Source organism: Bison bison, unplaced genomic scaffold, assembly GCF_000754665.1.
Source record: "Bison bison bison isolate TAMUID 2011002044 unplaced genomic scaffold, Bison_UMD1.0 scf7180017864347, whole genome shotgun sequence".
Lineage (NCBI taxonomy): Eukaryota > Metazoa > Chordata > Mammalia > Artiodactyla > Bovidae > Bison > Bison bison.
In genome coordinates, this window is record NW_011494919.1 from 1030809 (window position 1) to 1049466 (window position 18658).

Here is an 18658-nt window from a genome sequence, read left to right on the forward strand (position 1 = left end):
TAGCTTGACATACTGATGGGATCCAGGTAATTCTGGTTGCTCTGAAGTTTTGGAAAAAAAGTGCAAGCTTTTACCTATGCCTATTTTTCTCAAAGGAATTCCTGAGACACAAATTTATATATACTAGTCTAGAGGGAATTCTGTAGTTAAAGGAAAAAGAAAAACTGTGTTGAAGTAGATGCAGACTGTATCAAAATTTTTACCTGAATTTCCATATAAAACTTCAGTCATTCTTTGACGGTCTATTCAGTACAAATGAGTAAGTCTCTTGGGAGGATAGAGTCTTCCAGGACAGATGCAATACAAATATTTCCTTAGCAGTGTTAGATCCTTCAGCATTTAATATTGACTGACAAAATAGCCAAAAATAGGAATTGTAAAAATAATAATGATAAATGTTCTTCTTTGAAATTATAGTCTACTAATTGAAAGTAGACAATATTTCATTTCAAACCATTATAAAAACTTTACATTTTTATAAAAGAAAATATTTTTCACTATTGTATTTTATTTAAAATATGGAGAATTAACCATTTTCTGACACTGCGGACATCTGTATTTTGGAGTTGAATGAGAAGTCTATTGATTAATTTGTTACTTTGTTTTCAAAATAAAGGGATAGTGATATTAGAATTAAAGAATTAAATTTCTGGATAGTTTATATACCTTCTTTTTGAGTGGACTACAGTCTAGAAACTGCTGATTTTTTGAAGAAAATTGCACAGATCTCTGTAGTTAAATAGAACAATTCACTTATCAGAAGCTGTTTCTGGTTCTTTGATTACTGATGTTATTTAGTCACTAAGTCATATCTGACTCAGTGATGCCATGGACTATAGCCCACCAGGCCTCTTGTCTATAGGATTTCCCAGGCAAGAATGATGGAGTGGGTTGCCATTCCCTTCTCCAAAGGCTCTTCTGAACCCAGGGATTGAACCCGGATCTCCTGCATTGCAAGCAGATTTTTTTACTGACTGAGCCACCTGACTATAATGATCATTATTCATTTTTTACCAAATAGTCACATATGTAGCAATAATAATCCAATTCTAGAAGAGCTTTACTACCTAGTTTTAGAGTTACCCAGTTTTAGAGTTAGTCTTTAATTTCCTTTGATGAGATGCTGACATAACAGCTGACAGCAAGTTATATTTTATTACAGAAGAGAGTTAATATTTGTTGGCTCCCTCTGCAGGTTAAGCACTTTTTATAAATGAAATATACATACATACATATATATATATATATATATATACACATACACACACACATACACAACCTATACAATTTTCTTATCATCCATATAATCCATGTAATCTTTGCATATAAATTAGTCACCTCTATGATGTCTTGCGGAGAAGGCAATGGCACCCCACTCCAGTACTCTTGCCTGGAAAATCCCATGGACGGAGGAGCCTGGTAGGCTGCAGTCCATGGGGTCACCAAGAGTTGGACACAACTGAGCGACTTCACTTTCACTTTTCACTTTCATGCATTGGAGAAGGAAATGGCAACCCACTCCAGTGTTCTTGTCTAGAGAATCCCAGGGACGGGGGACCCTGGTGGGCTGCCATCTATGGGGTCGCACAGAGTCAGACATGACTGAAGCGACGCAGCAGCAGCAGCAGCAGCATAATGTCTTGATTTTAGTCTGGAATTAATGAGTCACTGATTTCCATCTCATCTTGAGTACGTGACCATTACTATATTTCTGAGATGGAGGTGTGACCCCAGATTATCAGAAAGAGCTGTTTTAAATCCTTTTGTAACTGGAATTTACCTGCAAAGGTTATACCACCCTGAATTAGAAATTAAAATTGATCAGGGCAGGATGGAATCTTTCTAGTTGGTGTCAAAGACTACAGAGGTGGTGGTCTTTTTTTCTTGATACCAGTCTTGAAAGGAATAATTAACTCCTAAAGATTCTGACCTTACTTATTGTCTAATTAACTTGTTTACTTATTTACTCATTCATGAACATCATCTCTCACTCATGATAGAATCAAGAATAATATTGGAGTTAATTAGATCACTCGTAGTTTTGAACTACAGGTCACAAATTTGAACCTCAGAATGCTGTGGGGGAAATCATTATCAGTAAAGAAGTGTTACTAATTAATAGGGAGCATATAAATGGCTTATATGTCAACCTGTCAATGGGAGAAATTTTTTATATGGATGCCTCTTATTAATAGAATCAGTTCTAGGTGCCAGGAGTATAGGTTCCTCATAGAGGTAGTATTTTACTGATGAGAAACATACAATATACAGATACATGATTAACAAACACACAATGTGACATCTTCGGATTGGGATCAATTCTCTAATGGAAAATAAGAGGGTACCATGATAATGAGGGATGTCTGACCTCTTTAGATAAAGCCAGGTGATTTCTCAAAGATGATGTTTGACCATAGACTGAAAAGATGGAAAGGAACCTCAGATCCAAAGAGACAGGAATCAGAATTCTAGGAATAAGAAAATAGCAAGTGCAAGGATTTTGATGACAGGATTTGTTTGGGATGTTGAAGATCAAAATGAGCCTCATGTCATGCAGTGGGTCAGGGCATCAGAAGTGGAAGAGGCAGACTCACACAGAATCCTGTAGGACACAACAAAACATTCAGATTTTATTTTAAGAGATATGAGGCTGGCCTAGATATGAGCTGAGCAATGATTTGAACTTTGCATATAATTTATATTTTCAAACGCCCCTCTTACTGCCTACCACATGCTTTTTCTGAGAAAAAATTTAATCCATTACTGTGAAAATTAAGACAGTCAGTCAGAGCAATCTGTTCTGCAGTTTTCAAAAGATATTTTTCTGGAGGACACATACACCCTATAAAAGTAAATCAGAACTACAGAATCAAAGGTGAACAAATACTCTACAGCAGATTGTCATTTTATATAGGATTTTAAATGACTAATGCTGACAATGCAATTTACCATATATTTGACAAAGCAATATATATTTTGGAAACAAAAAGAGACCCATTATGAAACATGACACACGTGGTGTCAGTAAAACTCATCATAAAGAGGCTCACTATGGACATGATGTTCATATATATATATATATGAGTCCACTATTGCCGGGAGAAATGTCAATAACCTCAGATATGCAGATGACACCACCCTTATGGCAGAAAGTGAAGAAGAGCTAAAGAGCCTCTTGATAAAAGTGAAAGAGGAGAGTGAAAAAGTTGGCTTAAAACTCAACATTCAGAAAACGAAGATCATGGCATCTGGTCCCATCACTTCATGGCAAATAGATGGGGAAACAATGGAAACAGTGTCAGACTTTATTTTCTTGGGCTCCAAAATCACTGCAGATGGTGACCGCAGCCATGAAATTAAAAGACGCTTACTCCTTGGAAGGAAAGCTATGACCAACCTGGACATAATATTAAAAAGCAGAGACCTTATTTTGCCAACAAAGGTCTGTCTAGTCAAAGCTATGGTTTTTCCAGTAGTCATGTATGGATGCGAGAGTTGGACTATAAAGAAAGCTGAGTGCTGAAGAATTGATGCTTTGGAACTATGGTGTTTGAGAAGACTCTTGAGAGTCCCCTGGACTGCGAGGAGATCAAACTAGTCAATCCTAAAGGAAATCAGTCCAGAATATTCATTGGAAGGACTGATGGCTGAAGCTGAAACTCCAATACTTTGGCCACCTGATGCAAAGAACTGACTCATTGGAAAAGCCCCTGATCCTGGGAAAGACTGAAGGAAGAAGGATAAGGGGATGATAGAGGATAAGATGGTTGGATGGCATCACTGACTCAATGGGCATGAATTTGAGCAAACTCTGGGAGTTGGTGATGGGCAGAGAAGCCTGGGGTGCTGCAGTCCATGGAGCCATAAAGAGTTGGACACAACTGAGCAACTGAACTGATGAGTCCACTGCTGGTCACACCCCATCATACCGTCCTACTACAGACATGACATTCAAATATATGTGAAAGTGAAAGTGAAGTTGCTCAGTCGTGTCCCACTCTTTGCAACCCCATGGACTATATCCCACCAGGCTCCTCCATCCATTGAATTTTCCAGGCAAGAGTACTAGCGTGGGTTGCCATTCCCTTCTCCAGGGGATCTTCCTGACCCAGGGATCAAACCCTGGTCCCTCACATTGCAGGCAGATGCTTTACTGTCTGAGCCACCAGGGAAGCCCCTTCATATATACATATACATATATATATATACACACACATATATATACGTATACATATATATGTTCCTTTCCTGAATATTATGGTATTTCAAATGTACTGTATTCCTGTACTTCAAAATTTCAAGTTAACGAGTATGAAGTCTCTAAGAAAATGGCTGGCTTTGGGAGTTTTATTTTATTTTTGTTTTATATACTGGAACCTCAGAGAAGAGAAATTGTGAGTGAAGAAGATGCTTACAAAGCATATCAGGGATCTGTGAGTAGAGGTTCTTTAATAAGCCTTTGTGTGAGAGAGAAATTAGCAATAGTACTCTCCTTACAACTGTCTTCACTATCACTCACGCCTCTCATGTTCCAAGTTCACTCTTCTTTAGTTTTACAGTTGTTTTCACTGTTTTTAGGATCTAAACACTTCCTGTATAGCAGGCCCACCCAGGTAAATATTATTTTAACTTAGCATCGTGTCCCACAGGATAGCACCCTTTCTACTATCTGTAGATAGAAAGGCGATTATCCCGCTTTCATCCACTGCTTTCTGTCCTGGCAACTGTCTGTTTCCATCTTTGTGCTTTGTTTATCAGTAAGATGAGACGCTATTGATGTTGAAATTTCTCCCAGTTACCCTGGGTTTGACGTGGGGAAGGAGAGGAGAGGGCAGAGCTACAGCTTTGATGTTGGCATGTTAGAATGTAGAAAACAGAATAGCTAAGCAGCTAGAGAAATGTTGCCTTTGGATCATGAACAGAAGTGAAAAGGTGAAGCTATTAGTTGCTGTCATGTCTGACTCTTTGTGACCCTATGGCCTGTAGCCCACCAGGCTCCTCTGTCCATGGGATTTCCCAGACAAGCATACTGGAGTGGGTTGCCATTCCCTTCTCCAGGGGATCTTCTTGACTCGGGGATCGAACCCGAGCCTACTGCACTGCAGGCAAATTCTTTACTGTTTGAACCACCAGGGAAGCTCCATGAACAGAAGGGCCATAGGAAAAGTTTTACAAACAAAAGTGAAATTTCTCTAAGACTTCATGACTAAAATCTTCAGTGAGTCCAGTCCACTTTTAATAAAGTTTTCTGTTGGAAGCTAATTCTATTTTAAGGCTGTAATTATATTTTAGGACTGATAGCATATAGAACAATAAAAAGCTAATCAAACCTCTTAAAATCATTTACATTAAAAATTTAAATACATATTAAGCATATAAAGTACTTCTGAGTATGGAACTCTTCCTTTTTATTCATATTGCTGTGTAAAAGTTAAGCATAGCTCTTGAAATAAAAACATTACTTCTCTAACTAAATATTATAAAAATATCAGGAGCTGTCAACATAAGTGGTTGTAAAATTGATACTAAAATTTAAAACATTTTCAATGAACTATTTAATAATAGATACTTAATACTTTATTGATAGAATATTATGTTGTATTACTTTTACACAATGGAATACATCTTTGTTTCTATATAAATTTTACACAGAGAACTAACTTTAGAAGGTCTTATCAATGAAAAGTAAAATTAATTTTCTCTAATTAGCTTCTCACTGTGTTCCCCTTGCTCCCTGAGCTGCTGCCCCACTAGCTCTCTCAGTCCCTGGAACGCTCAGCAATTTCTTGCTGGAGGATCTTTGCTTCCTCATCAAACACTTATGCTCTCTTTACACCCAATTCATTCTTTAGGTCTGTTCAGTATGCTTGTTAAAGTCTAAACACAGTGAAAGTGATAGTGAAGTCACTCAGTCGTGTCCGACTCTTTGCGACCCCATGGACTGTAGCCCACCAGGCTCGTCAGTCCATGGAATTTTCCAGGCAAGAGTACTGGAGTGGGTTGCCATTTCCTTCTCCAGGGGATCTTCTCAACCCAGGGATTGAACCCAGGTCTCCCACACTGCAGGCAGACGCTTTACCGTCTGAGCCACACAGTGAGTCCATAATAAATCTATGTTGAGTGGAAAACTGATGAATAAATGAAATCCTGAAATAAACTTGCTGGCCAGGAAAACTTTTTCAAAAGGCCAATAAGGATCATTTGTATTAAATAATTAATGAAAGGGTTAGTCGCTCAGTCATGTCTGACTCTTTGCTACACCATGGACTGTAGCCCACCAGGCTCCTCTGTGGAATTTTCCAGGCAAAAATACTGAAGTGGGTTGCCATTCCCTTCTTCATGGGATCATGCCAACCCAGGGATCAAACCCAAGTCTCCTGCGTTGCAGGCATATTCTTTACTGACTGAGTCACCAGGGAAGCCCCAAAATACATTAATAATTTATTCTAAATTAAATATAGTTTGTAATTTGTTGTTCATAGAGAGCTACGTTTCAGAGTTAGGACATTTTCTTGGTCTGATGGCCTTCCATTTCATCTCATTTTCTGATTCTGCATCAATTATTTATTCTATGCCCTTCTTTTCTTCACCATAACCGTTGACACTAGTGAACAGTGGCAGTATGAGCATATAAGTGGGAATATAATATAGTTATTAAAAGCACTGGATTCAGTCTCAAACAGATTTGGATTTGAATCCTCCGTTTGAACACTTGGCAGCAACAGGAGCAAGTTAGTATTTGTTTTCTTTATATGGGATCAATATATTCCTAACTCAAAGGTTTATTTTAAAGATTGAAAGTGAAGTGAAAGTGAAAGTCTCTCAGTCATGTCCAGGCAATCCCAAGGACTATACAGTCCATGGAATTCTCCAGGCCATACTGGAGTGGGTAGCCTTTCCCTTCTCTAGGAAATCTTCCCAAGCCAGGGATAGAACACAGGTCTCCAGCATTGCAGGCGGATTCTTTACCAGCTGAGCCACAAGGGAAGCCCAACAAGACTGGAGTGGGTAGCCTATCCCTTCTCCAATGGGTCTTCCTGACCCAGGAATCAAACCGGGGGCCCCTATATTGCAATTTTAAATATTAAATAATAAATATTAACACAATAAATATAACACATTTTCCATAGTGCCTTATTTTTTTTCTACTCTTCTTTTGTAAGTTTATAATACAAGCATACTTCGTTTCATAGACTTGGCAGATATTTTGTTTTTTATAAATTGAACATCTGTGGCAACTCTGCATTGTCAGATGATGGTTAGCATTTTTTAGCAATAAATCATTTTTCTAATTAAGGTATGTACATTGTCCTTTTAGATATGCTATTGCATATTTAATAGACTACAGTGTGGTCTAAACATAACCTTTATATGCACTGGGAAACCAAAAAGTTACAGGACTCACACCATTGTGATATGTGTTTATTACACTCATCTTGAGTGAGTGAAGTCGCTCAGTCGTGTCCGACTCTTTGCGACCCCATGGACTGTAGCCTACCGGCTTCTCCGTCCATGGGATTCTCCAAGCAAGAATACTGGAGTGGGTTACCATTTCCTTCTCCAGGGGATCTTCCTGACCCAGGGATCAAACCCAGGTCTCCCACATTGGAGGCAGACGCTTTAACCTCTGAACCACCAGGGAAGCCCCACACTCATCTTGAACCAAATCCAAAACATCTCTGAGATGGGCTTGTTCCACATACTGTTTCGTGCTGTCTTGTGATTTAATTTCAGGCACTAAGCATGAACAACACTGATTTAAAACACACATACACATTTTATGTCTGTGTATAAACTAGAGCTCAAAATCATTTCACCATACAAGAACATGCACAAACATAGCTTAATATCAAACTATATTAAATACTGATTTATCTTGAAAGGCTATACAACTTTATGACTCTATTTTCAGATGCATTCTCAATTCTTATCCTAGGTTTTAATCCATGCCTTCCAAAATTATTCTTAATGCAATACCAATCTCCATGCAACTGTTGCAAAGATCCATATTAGACTGCTAATGTTTCTCTGATTTGAAGTTTAGCATTTTCAGTGATAATTATCATCAGATAACCTTATTTTTTCTGATGATAGAACTCTTTGAATTTGTGGCTTTTTATTCAATCATGACTCTAAAGTCACTTTCCTTATTCTCCCACATGTGATGAGGAAATAGCTCTAAAGACCACAATGTTGGAGCAAGACCATTAGAAATGCGATCAGGCAAGGCAAGCTAACACTAGGTCAGAAAGAACCTAACAGATGCCCTCTGCTATTGAAGTACAGTTTTTCCTATTCTGTTCCCTAACACATACCTGGAGAAGGCAATGGCAACCCACTCCAGTATTCTTGCTGGAAATCCCATGGGCAGAGAAACCTGGTGGGCTGTAGTCCATGGGGTCGCTAGGAGTCAGACACGACTGAGCTACTTTATTTTCACTTTTCACTTTTATGCATTGGAGAAGGAAATGGCAACCCACTCCAGTGTTCTTGCCTGGAGAATCCCAGGGACAGGGAGCCTGGTGGGCTGCCGTCTATGGTGTCGCACAGAGTCGTACACGACTGAAGCGATTTAGCAGCAGCAGCAACACATACCTGATTACCATACCATAATGTATACCTTCAGGCTAGCTACAGCAAACTGAACCTGACTTCTAAATTCACAGGACACGTGCTATTTCTGAATGGGGATGCTGTTTTTCAGTAAGAAATGTGCAAAAGCACGTGGCAAGGCAGGTTTGAGGCAGTGGAGGGAGACTTGAACCTGTAATTATGGGATTTTTCTTTGTATCCTGGCCTCTTTAAATTTGCTCAAGGAATTAGGAGGCTTGTTTTAACTTTCCCTTTTCCTGACCTGAAAATGATGAATCATCATACATAGCCCACAGTGAAAGTCCTGGGATTAGATCCATTTCTCTGAGGGAAAGCTCACCAGGCACATCAAGTTGCCTGAACTTGCAACATGCTGCCAGGAGGTGGCCAAACACGGGTCTCCCTTCTTAGACATCAGTGATTTCCATCACAACCACTCCTGATGAGGTGAACGAATTCAGGCAAGGTGCTTAAGCTCTCTAAGTATCAGGGTGTCTTTTTTTTTTTTTTTGTAGTTGTAAAATGATCATTATCTCTACTTTATAGGGTTGTTATGAGAGTAAATGGGCATAAAGAAGCAACGATACTTAGATGGGCTCAATAAACCATAGTTACCTATAGCCAAATGTGGAACACAAGGTTGGAGAAATAGATTGAAGGTAAGCATCTTGTTGCTGAAGTATTTGCAGCCCCCATTAAGTCTCGATGCTAAAAAATCATTATGTAAACATCCAAGTTTTTAAATTAAATTTGGCTGATATTTGACACATTCTGGGGTGTATGTTGCTGATTATAACTTTTTAAGAAGGAATATTTTATAAAACTATAGCATCACAAATATTAAAATGTTTCACATGCTTTTCAAGACCTAAGCAAATATTTATAATTAGATTCAATATTATATGCCTGCATGACTGCTACCTGTTATATATACACTGACATAATATGTCTTAAAGAGGGTGTACCATGGTGCTATCTGAACGGGGTATGACTGTTACTATTTCTCCTGAACACTGATGGGTGGGAGAAAGTAGGAGATTTTGAACCAGAGATGTCACAGATAGGATGGTAGGGCTTTGGTCCTGGGATCACACCCAAAAAAAGCAGGTGGTCATCAGCTAGCAGTGCATTACACACAGGTTCTCTAAAGACTATACTTAGAATGAAAGGTAAATTCAGTCAGCCCTTTGCATCTGTGAGTTCTAGACCCCGGATTCAACCAAGCCCAGATCAAACTTTTTTTTTTTAATTCCAGAAATTTCCAAAAAAGCAAAACAGAATTTGCTGTGCAGCTGGAATCTGCTACATAGCACTTACATTGCATTGGGTATCAATGCATTACATTGCATTGTTCATTATAAACAACCTAGAGATGGTTTAAACTAGATGAGAGGATGTTCACTTATATGCAAATACTGTGGGGCTTCCCAGGTGGCACTAGTAGTCAAGAACTTGCCTACCAATGTAGGAGACTTACGAGACACAGGTTTGATCCCTGGGTTGGGAAGATCCCCTGAAGAAGGAAATGGCAACCCATTCCAGTATTTTTGCCTGGAGAATCCCATGGACAGTTCATAGAGTCACAGAGAGCTGGACACAACTGAAGCAACTTAGCACACAGCACATGCTATTTTATATAAAAGACTTGGGCATCAGCAAATCTTAGTACCTTGGGGGATTGGGAAAGTAGAAAAGTTCATCCTGGAAGCTACTCCCCCATGGATACTGAGGGATGACTACATTTCCCAATAAAGACTAAAAACCGTGTTATAAAAGTACTAACATTTGGAAATTGGCATTCTTCCTCCTTCCAGCTCTCTGTTCTTCTTTCCTTTCATTCATCTAACAAAGGTATATTCCACTTCTGCTGAGTTTCTCAGGTCAGTCACTGAGTTCATCAAGGTGTTAAACATTGGAAATTCAAAAGGAAGGTTGTATCTCTTACCTTTAAGATGCACAGGTCTGATAAGATGAAATAGATAACTAAAAACAGAGTAAATCATTGTTACCTGTGCAACAAAGCTGTGTCCTCTATAATGAACACAAAGAATAAAGTAGTTAATCTTCGTGGTCAATAAAAGTTCCCAAGACAGAAGGGAGCAGACATCATTCAGGTATGCCAGAAGTATGAGAATGAGGGGTCTTTAGGGCAGAACTCAACTATGATCACCCCTTAGATCCTGCTCTTTAGAACATCACCAGCTCTTCAGAACTCCAGTAATGGTGTACAGAACTGCCAAATTGATTTAGAATAAGAATAAAATGGTATAAAGTTACATTTCAGAATTTAAATACAACCATTCTGAAGATGGATTTTATCATGTTGATAAAATCCACAGTTAAAGAACCTCGTCTTATATATTTAATATAGAAAATTGTACTGTGTAGATCTTCCTATGGTTAGTTTTATGTATATATGCTTTGCTTAGTTGCTCAGTCGTGTCTGACTCTTTGCAACCCTATGGACTGTAGCCCACTAGGCTCCTCTGTCCATGCAATCTTCCAGGCCAGAATACTTGAATGGGTAGCCTATCCCTTCTCCAGGGGATATTCCTGATCCAAGAATCAAACTGGGGTGTCCTGCATTGCAGAAGGTTTCTTAACCAGCTGAGCTACCAGGGAAGCCTATACATATATATGTATATATATATATAACTGGAGGTAGCATGTATATACATAAATGGAGGTATATGTATAAATATGTATATATTTATAAATGCAAGTTATTGTTTCATAGTACTCCAGATATTGAGTCCAGAATTTGTATTTTCAATTAATATAAATAGGTTGCTTTGGCTCCATCTTAAATTATAAACTGTGAAACTTTGTTATTTTTTAATAGGACAAATATTCTTTTATTTCAACATAGAAATGTGTAGGAAGATATAAAATTAATAGTATTCTTTAAACTTCTACAGGAGCATAATATTCAATATGTTTTTAATAAGTTCTCAATAAAATTTCATGATTATAGTGTCAGATAAACTTATTTCAGGTTTAAAAATGTAATAATGAGAAATGTGTTCTTATCATACAAACATAAAGTTATTTGTTGTAAAGTTCAGCAATCTGCAATCCCATGCCTTTATATAAAATAAAATTAATCTAAAATGAAAGTTCTTTTATTATTTCCCAGCCAACTAAAATTAATGAATAGTGTTCTCTCCTACAGATATCTAATTTCATAATTACCAAATGCTTCCACTAAAAACTATGTTGTCTCTACTTTCAAAATTAAAAATAAACTCATTGCTGAATTTTTTTTATTATCTTCAGATAATTAGGAAAAAGAAATGCGAGAAAAGGAATGTCTACTATAATTATTCACTGTTGCATTTACTTATTATTAAATCTATTCCATGAAATATTGAATAATTTCTTTAACAATGAGGTTCATGAGTCTTTTTACCTGTTTTGCTTTCATTTTATATCATCATTTATTGCCATGCACTTAGTGAATATGAATGAAACAGCTTAGTGAAATCAAAGGTACAAAATAAATACATACATAACAGAAAGGCTGTTTCACTCTTTCTCATCCTTTTCCTTTAGTTTTTCTCTCATTAGGTGCCATTTCTAGTCCCAGCCCGGACAACTAATTAATAGAGGGTTGTTCCAAGCTGTGCTTTTAGCAGAGTGGCTTCCTCCCATTGTATTTCTTTACAGATAATCAATTTGAGCCTCTTTAACTGTCAATAAGTCCGTACAGTCTCCTTTCTTTCCTCTTGTCATCAGCAAGTGATACCTTTAGAGCTACAAGGAATCTACCTAAATTGTCCCCAGGGAAAGAGGGCAATGGAACTAGCCTTTTGATATTCATGGTAGTAATAATTTTAAAGAGCCCTTTTCTCTGAGAGTTTTCAGCAGTAATGACTGACTGATTATCTATTTCCAAGTGACTGAGGTGGGGGAGAAGACAAAACTAGAGCCAAATGAGGCATTCCACATTATGAGTAAATGGGTGTAAGCACCCAAGTGGGATTGCTATATGAAAATGCAAATAAAGAAAAAGTTAACCTCAAAATGTGTGGTTAGAAAGAGAAAACAATCTTGAGGGCAGTGAAGAAGAATTTATTTCACATGTAGTCATAATGTTCTTTACATGAGTAATTAAGTCAGAATATTGTACTGAACAATAATGATAGAAATTAATAGATTCTAAGTGAAGCATTTTCCTTTTATTCTCAACAGCTGTTCATTTTTACTTAGTGTGCACATCTTTAAATTATTCTTTAGGAAATTAATCACACGCGTCTCATTATTTCAAATAAAATGCTCTAAAATCCAGTTTCTTCCTAGATGGAGAAAAATCTCTCCACTGCATGCACCTCAGAAAGCCATCAATGAGGAGTGCAGTGCCACCGTCTGGTAGAGAAGGGAATTGCGTCATTTTCTCTAGAGAGTTACCTGCTACATTGGAATCCAATTTTGGAAATGTATCAATAGTACGTAAACGATATTGTTAGATATTTTCCTCATTATTGTGGCATGAAATGTTGAACTTAGTCCATAGATGGTATCAGTTCAGTTCAGTCGCTCAGTCGTGTCCGACTCTGCGACCCCATGAATCGTAGCACGCCAGGCCTCCCTTGATGTCAAACTATTTTTTAGTTTCATTTCAATAAGAAGCAAGCACTGTCATTACACAATGTCTTAACAACATCATATGTTAAAATATAACAAATATGTAATTTGTTTTTTAAAAGGTACTAAGCAAAGGAATATATCTTTCAAGATGCATGCATGTGAGCTCAGTCGTGTCCAATTCTTTGCAGCCCCATGAACTGTAGCCTGCCAGGCTCCTCTGTCCATGGAATTTTCCAATCAAGAATATTAGAGTGGGTTTTCATTTCCTCTTCCAGGCCATCTTCCCAACTCAGGGATCAAACTTGCATTTCTTGTGTCTCCTCCATTGGCAGGTGGATTCTTTATTACTGAAACACCCGGGAAGCCCCAATTTTTAAGATGAACTTACTGCAAAAATGAGAGCCTGCAACATTCTATTTTAAAGGTGCATGGTTACTTTGTCTTGATGGGGGATGTGATTTATGTATGCAAATACAGATTACATGGAGGACTTTCATATATGCTGAGTGAACAGTTTCAGAAGCACATTTTTATATAATTTGTGCATAATGATTTTCCAGTGAAACATGCTTATACATACATTACTTCATTTGACCCTTATAACAGCCAATGAAACAGTTTATTGTAGATAAGAGAATTGAAGCTCTAAGGGCACAAGACTCTTGAGTGAATAATGAATCAGAATTCAAACCCAAGATTCTGATCCAACTTTTATGTTTTCCACAAAGAAATATTTCACTGAAAATCTGAAAAATTGCTCTTCATAAGAGACTGAAGATTTTTTTCTTAAGCTTTCCAACATTCACATTTACATCCCCATGCCAAAAATATTCTAACCAGTTATCTACTAGCAAATATATTGTAGCTGATTGTAAAAACACTTATTAGGGATCTATAGTCATACTTCTTGACTTAAAATGATCAAAAACTATAAAATATAAAAATTCAAAATAAAATTTTTCTAAGTTGTTTTTGTTGTTCAGTCACTTAGTCATGTCCAACTCTTGGCAACCCTGAGGACTGCAGCACGCCAGGCTTCCCTATCCTTCACGATCTCCCAGAGTTGCTCAAACTCATGTTCATTGACTTGATGATGCCATGCAAGCATCTCATCCTCTGATGCCCTCTTTTCCTGCCCCCAATCTTTCCCAGCATCAGGGTCTTTTCCAATAAGTCATAATGTTTCTAAGTAATTAGTATTTATTATTATAAGAACTATAGAAGTATAAAATTATAATTATATTATTTTTTGTATTATAAATAAATTATTTTATAAAATCTACCAGAATGATTTCTCTAAAGGGTCATTTTCTGGCTCTATTACCTTCAAAGGCAACTTTGTTGGGGTCTGGCTTTTTGAAATATAACTTCCTTTGAGCCCCGTATTTTGCATTAACTTTTTAGCAGTGTCTGATTACATTTAACCTTAAGTTAATATTCCATTACTGCTCAAAGCACTGTCATTCTTTTTCTCTCTGAATATTCCTCATTAATCATATCACTATTAGCATTCAGAATTCATGTATTTTTGAGCTGAAAAATATTAAATTATGAAATAAAAATAATACAATGCTTACTTTATTCTTCTTCAGAGTTCACTAAGACCCTAATAATATTTGCATCCTATCATCATTATTAAACTATTTACATTAGTAATCAATCAGTATATCTTAATTTGGTTACAGTACAGTGGTAAAGCTAATTGATAACAATAGAGAAAAAATTTAAAACTCAAAATGTGGGGTTACCTTGGAAATATACTGTTTTGTGTTTTGTTTTGTTTCTTTTTTAAGTAGAGTTAAATTTATTTCATTTAACAGAAGTCATCAGAAAATTTGCCAGTTTGATGAACTCAATTAAGTCTAAAGAGCCCGGTCTTTGGTGAGTTAAAAAATATTATGCATTTCTTATCATTGGGGTGAAATTAAGCATTTAATTTTGAAAACCTTCTAAGTATGCTCTTTATCAACAAAAGGTTAACTATTTGTTTCTTTCTTCAGAAAAGTGAGGCATGGTTTCTAGTGTTTCACAACACTGAAAATAGATCTTACTGAGTTTAAGAGAATTTATACTAATATTTCAAGCTAGAGAAAAGGTAAGATCTACCTTTTCCTATGGCTTCCCAGGTGGTTCTAGTGGCAAAGAACCTGGCTGCCAATGCAAGAGCTGTAAGAAACGTGGGTTTGATCCCGGGGTTGGGAAGATCCCCTAGAGGAGGGCATGGCAGACCACCCCAATATTTTTGCCTGGAGAATTCCTGGACAGAGGAACCTGGCTGGATACAGTCCATAGGGTTGCACAGAGTTGGACATGACTGAAGTGACTTAGCACACATGCATGCATCTGTTCCTATACCACCATAGGGAACAAATTTATTCTGCATTCACTTTTACACATATAACCAACTTAAAAGGGAAAATGTTCATGCACTTACTAAGGAGATAAAATAAAATTAAATATTCCATAACCACCAGTTCTGATTGACTAAATCTGATAAGATTCTTGAATGTTATTTGAATCTGGCATGCCAAATACTCCACCAAACCAAGAACTGTTTTCCAACCAATGAAAAATCTGATTTGATGTAACCAACTGTGTTTAGACCTACAAACTCATTCTGTCCTACTGCAGGTTTCTAATACTTACATTACAAATTTACCATGGACTCTTTTTTAAACAGTGTTTAACTCTGACATTATTAAGTGAATGCTTGAAAGTATTCAACATTAAATTCAATTTAATTCACATTAACGTTTCTTTATTTTTGGAGGCTCCAAAATCACTGCAGATGGTGATTGCAGCCATGAAATTAAAAGACACTTACTCCTTGGAAGGAAAGCTATGGCCAACGTAGACAGCATATTAAAAACCAGAGACATTACTTTGCCAACAAAGGTCTGTCTAGTCAAGGCTATGGTTTTTCCAGTAGTTATGTATGGATACGAGAGTTGGACTATAAAGAAAGCTGAGAGCCAAAGAATTGATGCTTTTGAACTGTGGTGTTGGAGAAGACTCTTGAGAGTCCCTTGGACTGCAAGGAGATCCAACCAGTCCATCCTAAAGGAGATCAGTCCTGGGTGTTCATTGGAAGGACTGATGTCGAAGCTGAAACTCCAATACTATGGCCACCTGATGCAAAGAACTGACCCATTTGAAAAGACCCCGATTCTGGGAAAGATTGATGGCAGGAGGGGAGGGTGATGACAGAGGATGAGATGTTGGATGGCATCACCGACTCAATGGACATGAGTTTGGGTAAACTCTGGGCGTTGGTGATGGACAGAGAGGCCTGGCGTGCTGCAGTCCATCAGGTCGCAGAGAATCAGACACAACTGAGCGACTGAACTGAACTGAACTGACTTTAAGTACAGAAAGCTTGTTCTCAAATAACTTTTTTTTGGAGTGACATGAAAAAAAGCTGGTGACTTGAATCCAGGTCTCTAACAATAACTGTATCTTCACTGGTGAATTTATAGGAGCAAACTTCAAGGTTGAGAGACACAGGTCTCTTCCTGGTCCTGCCAGATGCATCCTGTTTGACCCATGAGAATGGCAGTAATAACCACCAATATCTCCTGCATTTGCAATGGATACACAACCAAGCATTTAGAAATCCTTGATAAGCAATAGTGAATTTCCTCATTGTTGTATGTTCCCTTGCCTGGTGCATTAACAGATTTGATTTTGTAAATTTCTCTGTTTAGTTTTAGTGGCTTTTGTTTTATTGCATCAAAATCATTATGTGTGCAGTTTAATATTAATTACCAGGAAAAGAATAAGCAGAGACCCAAACTTTTAGAATTGGAAGGCATCTTAGAAATCATAGACACCCTCATATTATAGTCTGAGATAATTTCAAAGTTCTCCCATTAAATATAACTAGATATATTGAGAAAAAATAAAATAAAAAGTTACTTTAAATGCACCACTGAATTTTCAACAAAAAATAATCCTTAGGCTTCCTAAAAAAGGGATTTAAATTTAGGACAACAAATGTCTAATCTATCACTGAGGCTGCCCTGGGTGTTGAGGATATGTGTGGAAGATTATTCTTGATTACTTAAGGGCTCAGTTTGAATACTAAGATAGAAACTAAAGCCTTAGATCTGAGGAGGAAGCAGGATGAGGAAAATGAGAACATTCCAAAAAGCTAGGGTCCTCAAGAGGTTGCACTTGCAAAGGTCTTTGAAAAATCTCAATGGCCCATAGAAAAATCAAAAAATTTTCTGTGTTCTTGGTTCTAGAGAATTATTCTTTCCTGTTTGGAATCAGTCTGATGTTTCATGTCCAGTTCTAACTGTTGCTTCCTGACCTGCATACAAATTTCTCAAGAGGCAGATCAGGTGGTCTGGAATTCCCATGTCTTTTAGAATTTTCCACAGTTTATTGTGATCCACACAGTCAAAGGCTTTGGCATAGTCAATAAAGCAGGAACAAATGTTTTCCTGGAACTCTCTTGCTTTTTTGATGATCCAGTGGATGTTGGCAATTTGATCTCTGGTTCCTCTGCCTTTTCGAAAACCAGCTTGAACATCTGGAAGTACATAGTTCACATACTGCTGAAGCCTGGCGTGGAGAATTTTGAGCATTACTTTACTAGCGTGTGAGATGAGTGCAATTGTGCGGTAGTTTGAGCATTCTTTGGCATTGCCTTTCTTTGGGATTGGAATGAAAACTGACCTTTTCCAGTCCTGTGGCCACTGCTGAGTTTTCCAAATTTGCTGGCATATTGAGTGCAGCACTTTCACAGCATCATCTTTCAGGATTTGAAATAGCTCAACTGGAATTCCATCACCTCCACTAGCTTTGTTCGTAGTGATGCTTCCTAGGGCCCACTTGACTTCACGTTCCAGGATGTCTGGCTCTAGGTGAGTGATCACACCATCATGATTATCTGGGTCATGAAGATCTTTTTTGTATAGTTCTTCTGTGTATTTTTGCCACCTCTTAATATCTTTTGCTTCTGTTAGGTCCCTACCATTTCTGTCCTTTATTGAGCCCATCTTTGCATAACATGTTCCCTTGGCATCTCTAATTTTCTTGAAGAGATCTCTAGTCGTTCCCATTCTACTGTTTTCCTCTATTTCTTTGCCTTGATCGCTGAGGAAGGCTTTCTTATCTCTCCTTGCTATTCTTTGGAAGTCTGCATGGAACAACAGACTGGTTCTAAATAGGAAAAAGAATACATCAAGGCTGTATATTGTCACCTTGCTTATTTAACTTTTATGCAGAGTACATCATGAGAAATTCTGGGCTGGTGGAAGCACAAGCTGGAATCAAGATTGCCAGGAGAAATATCAATAACTTCAGATATGCAGATGACACCACGCTTACGGCAGAAAGTGAAGAACTAAAGAGCCTCTTGACTGAAAGTGAAAGAGAAGAGTGAAAAAGTTGGCTTAAAGCTCAACAATCATAAAACTAAGATCATGGCATCCGGTCCCATCACTTCATGGCAAATAGATGGGGAAACAGTGGC

At 37.5% G+C, this 18658-nt stretch overlaps 1 protein-coding gene across 1 annotated transcript in view; it reads right to left on the bottom strand.

The window, feature by feature from the left end:
• Positions 1 to 18658, bottom strand: part of GPC5 (glypican 5) — a 908679-nt gene that overhangs the window by 51808 nt on the left and 838213 nt on the right. The window contains 1 exon segment of the mRNA XM_010854706.1: positions 16137 to 16308. Within this exon segment, the coding sequence (XP_010853008.1) occupies positions 16137 to 16308 (172 nt within the window).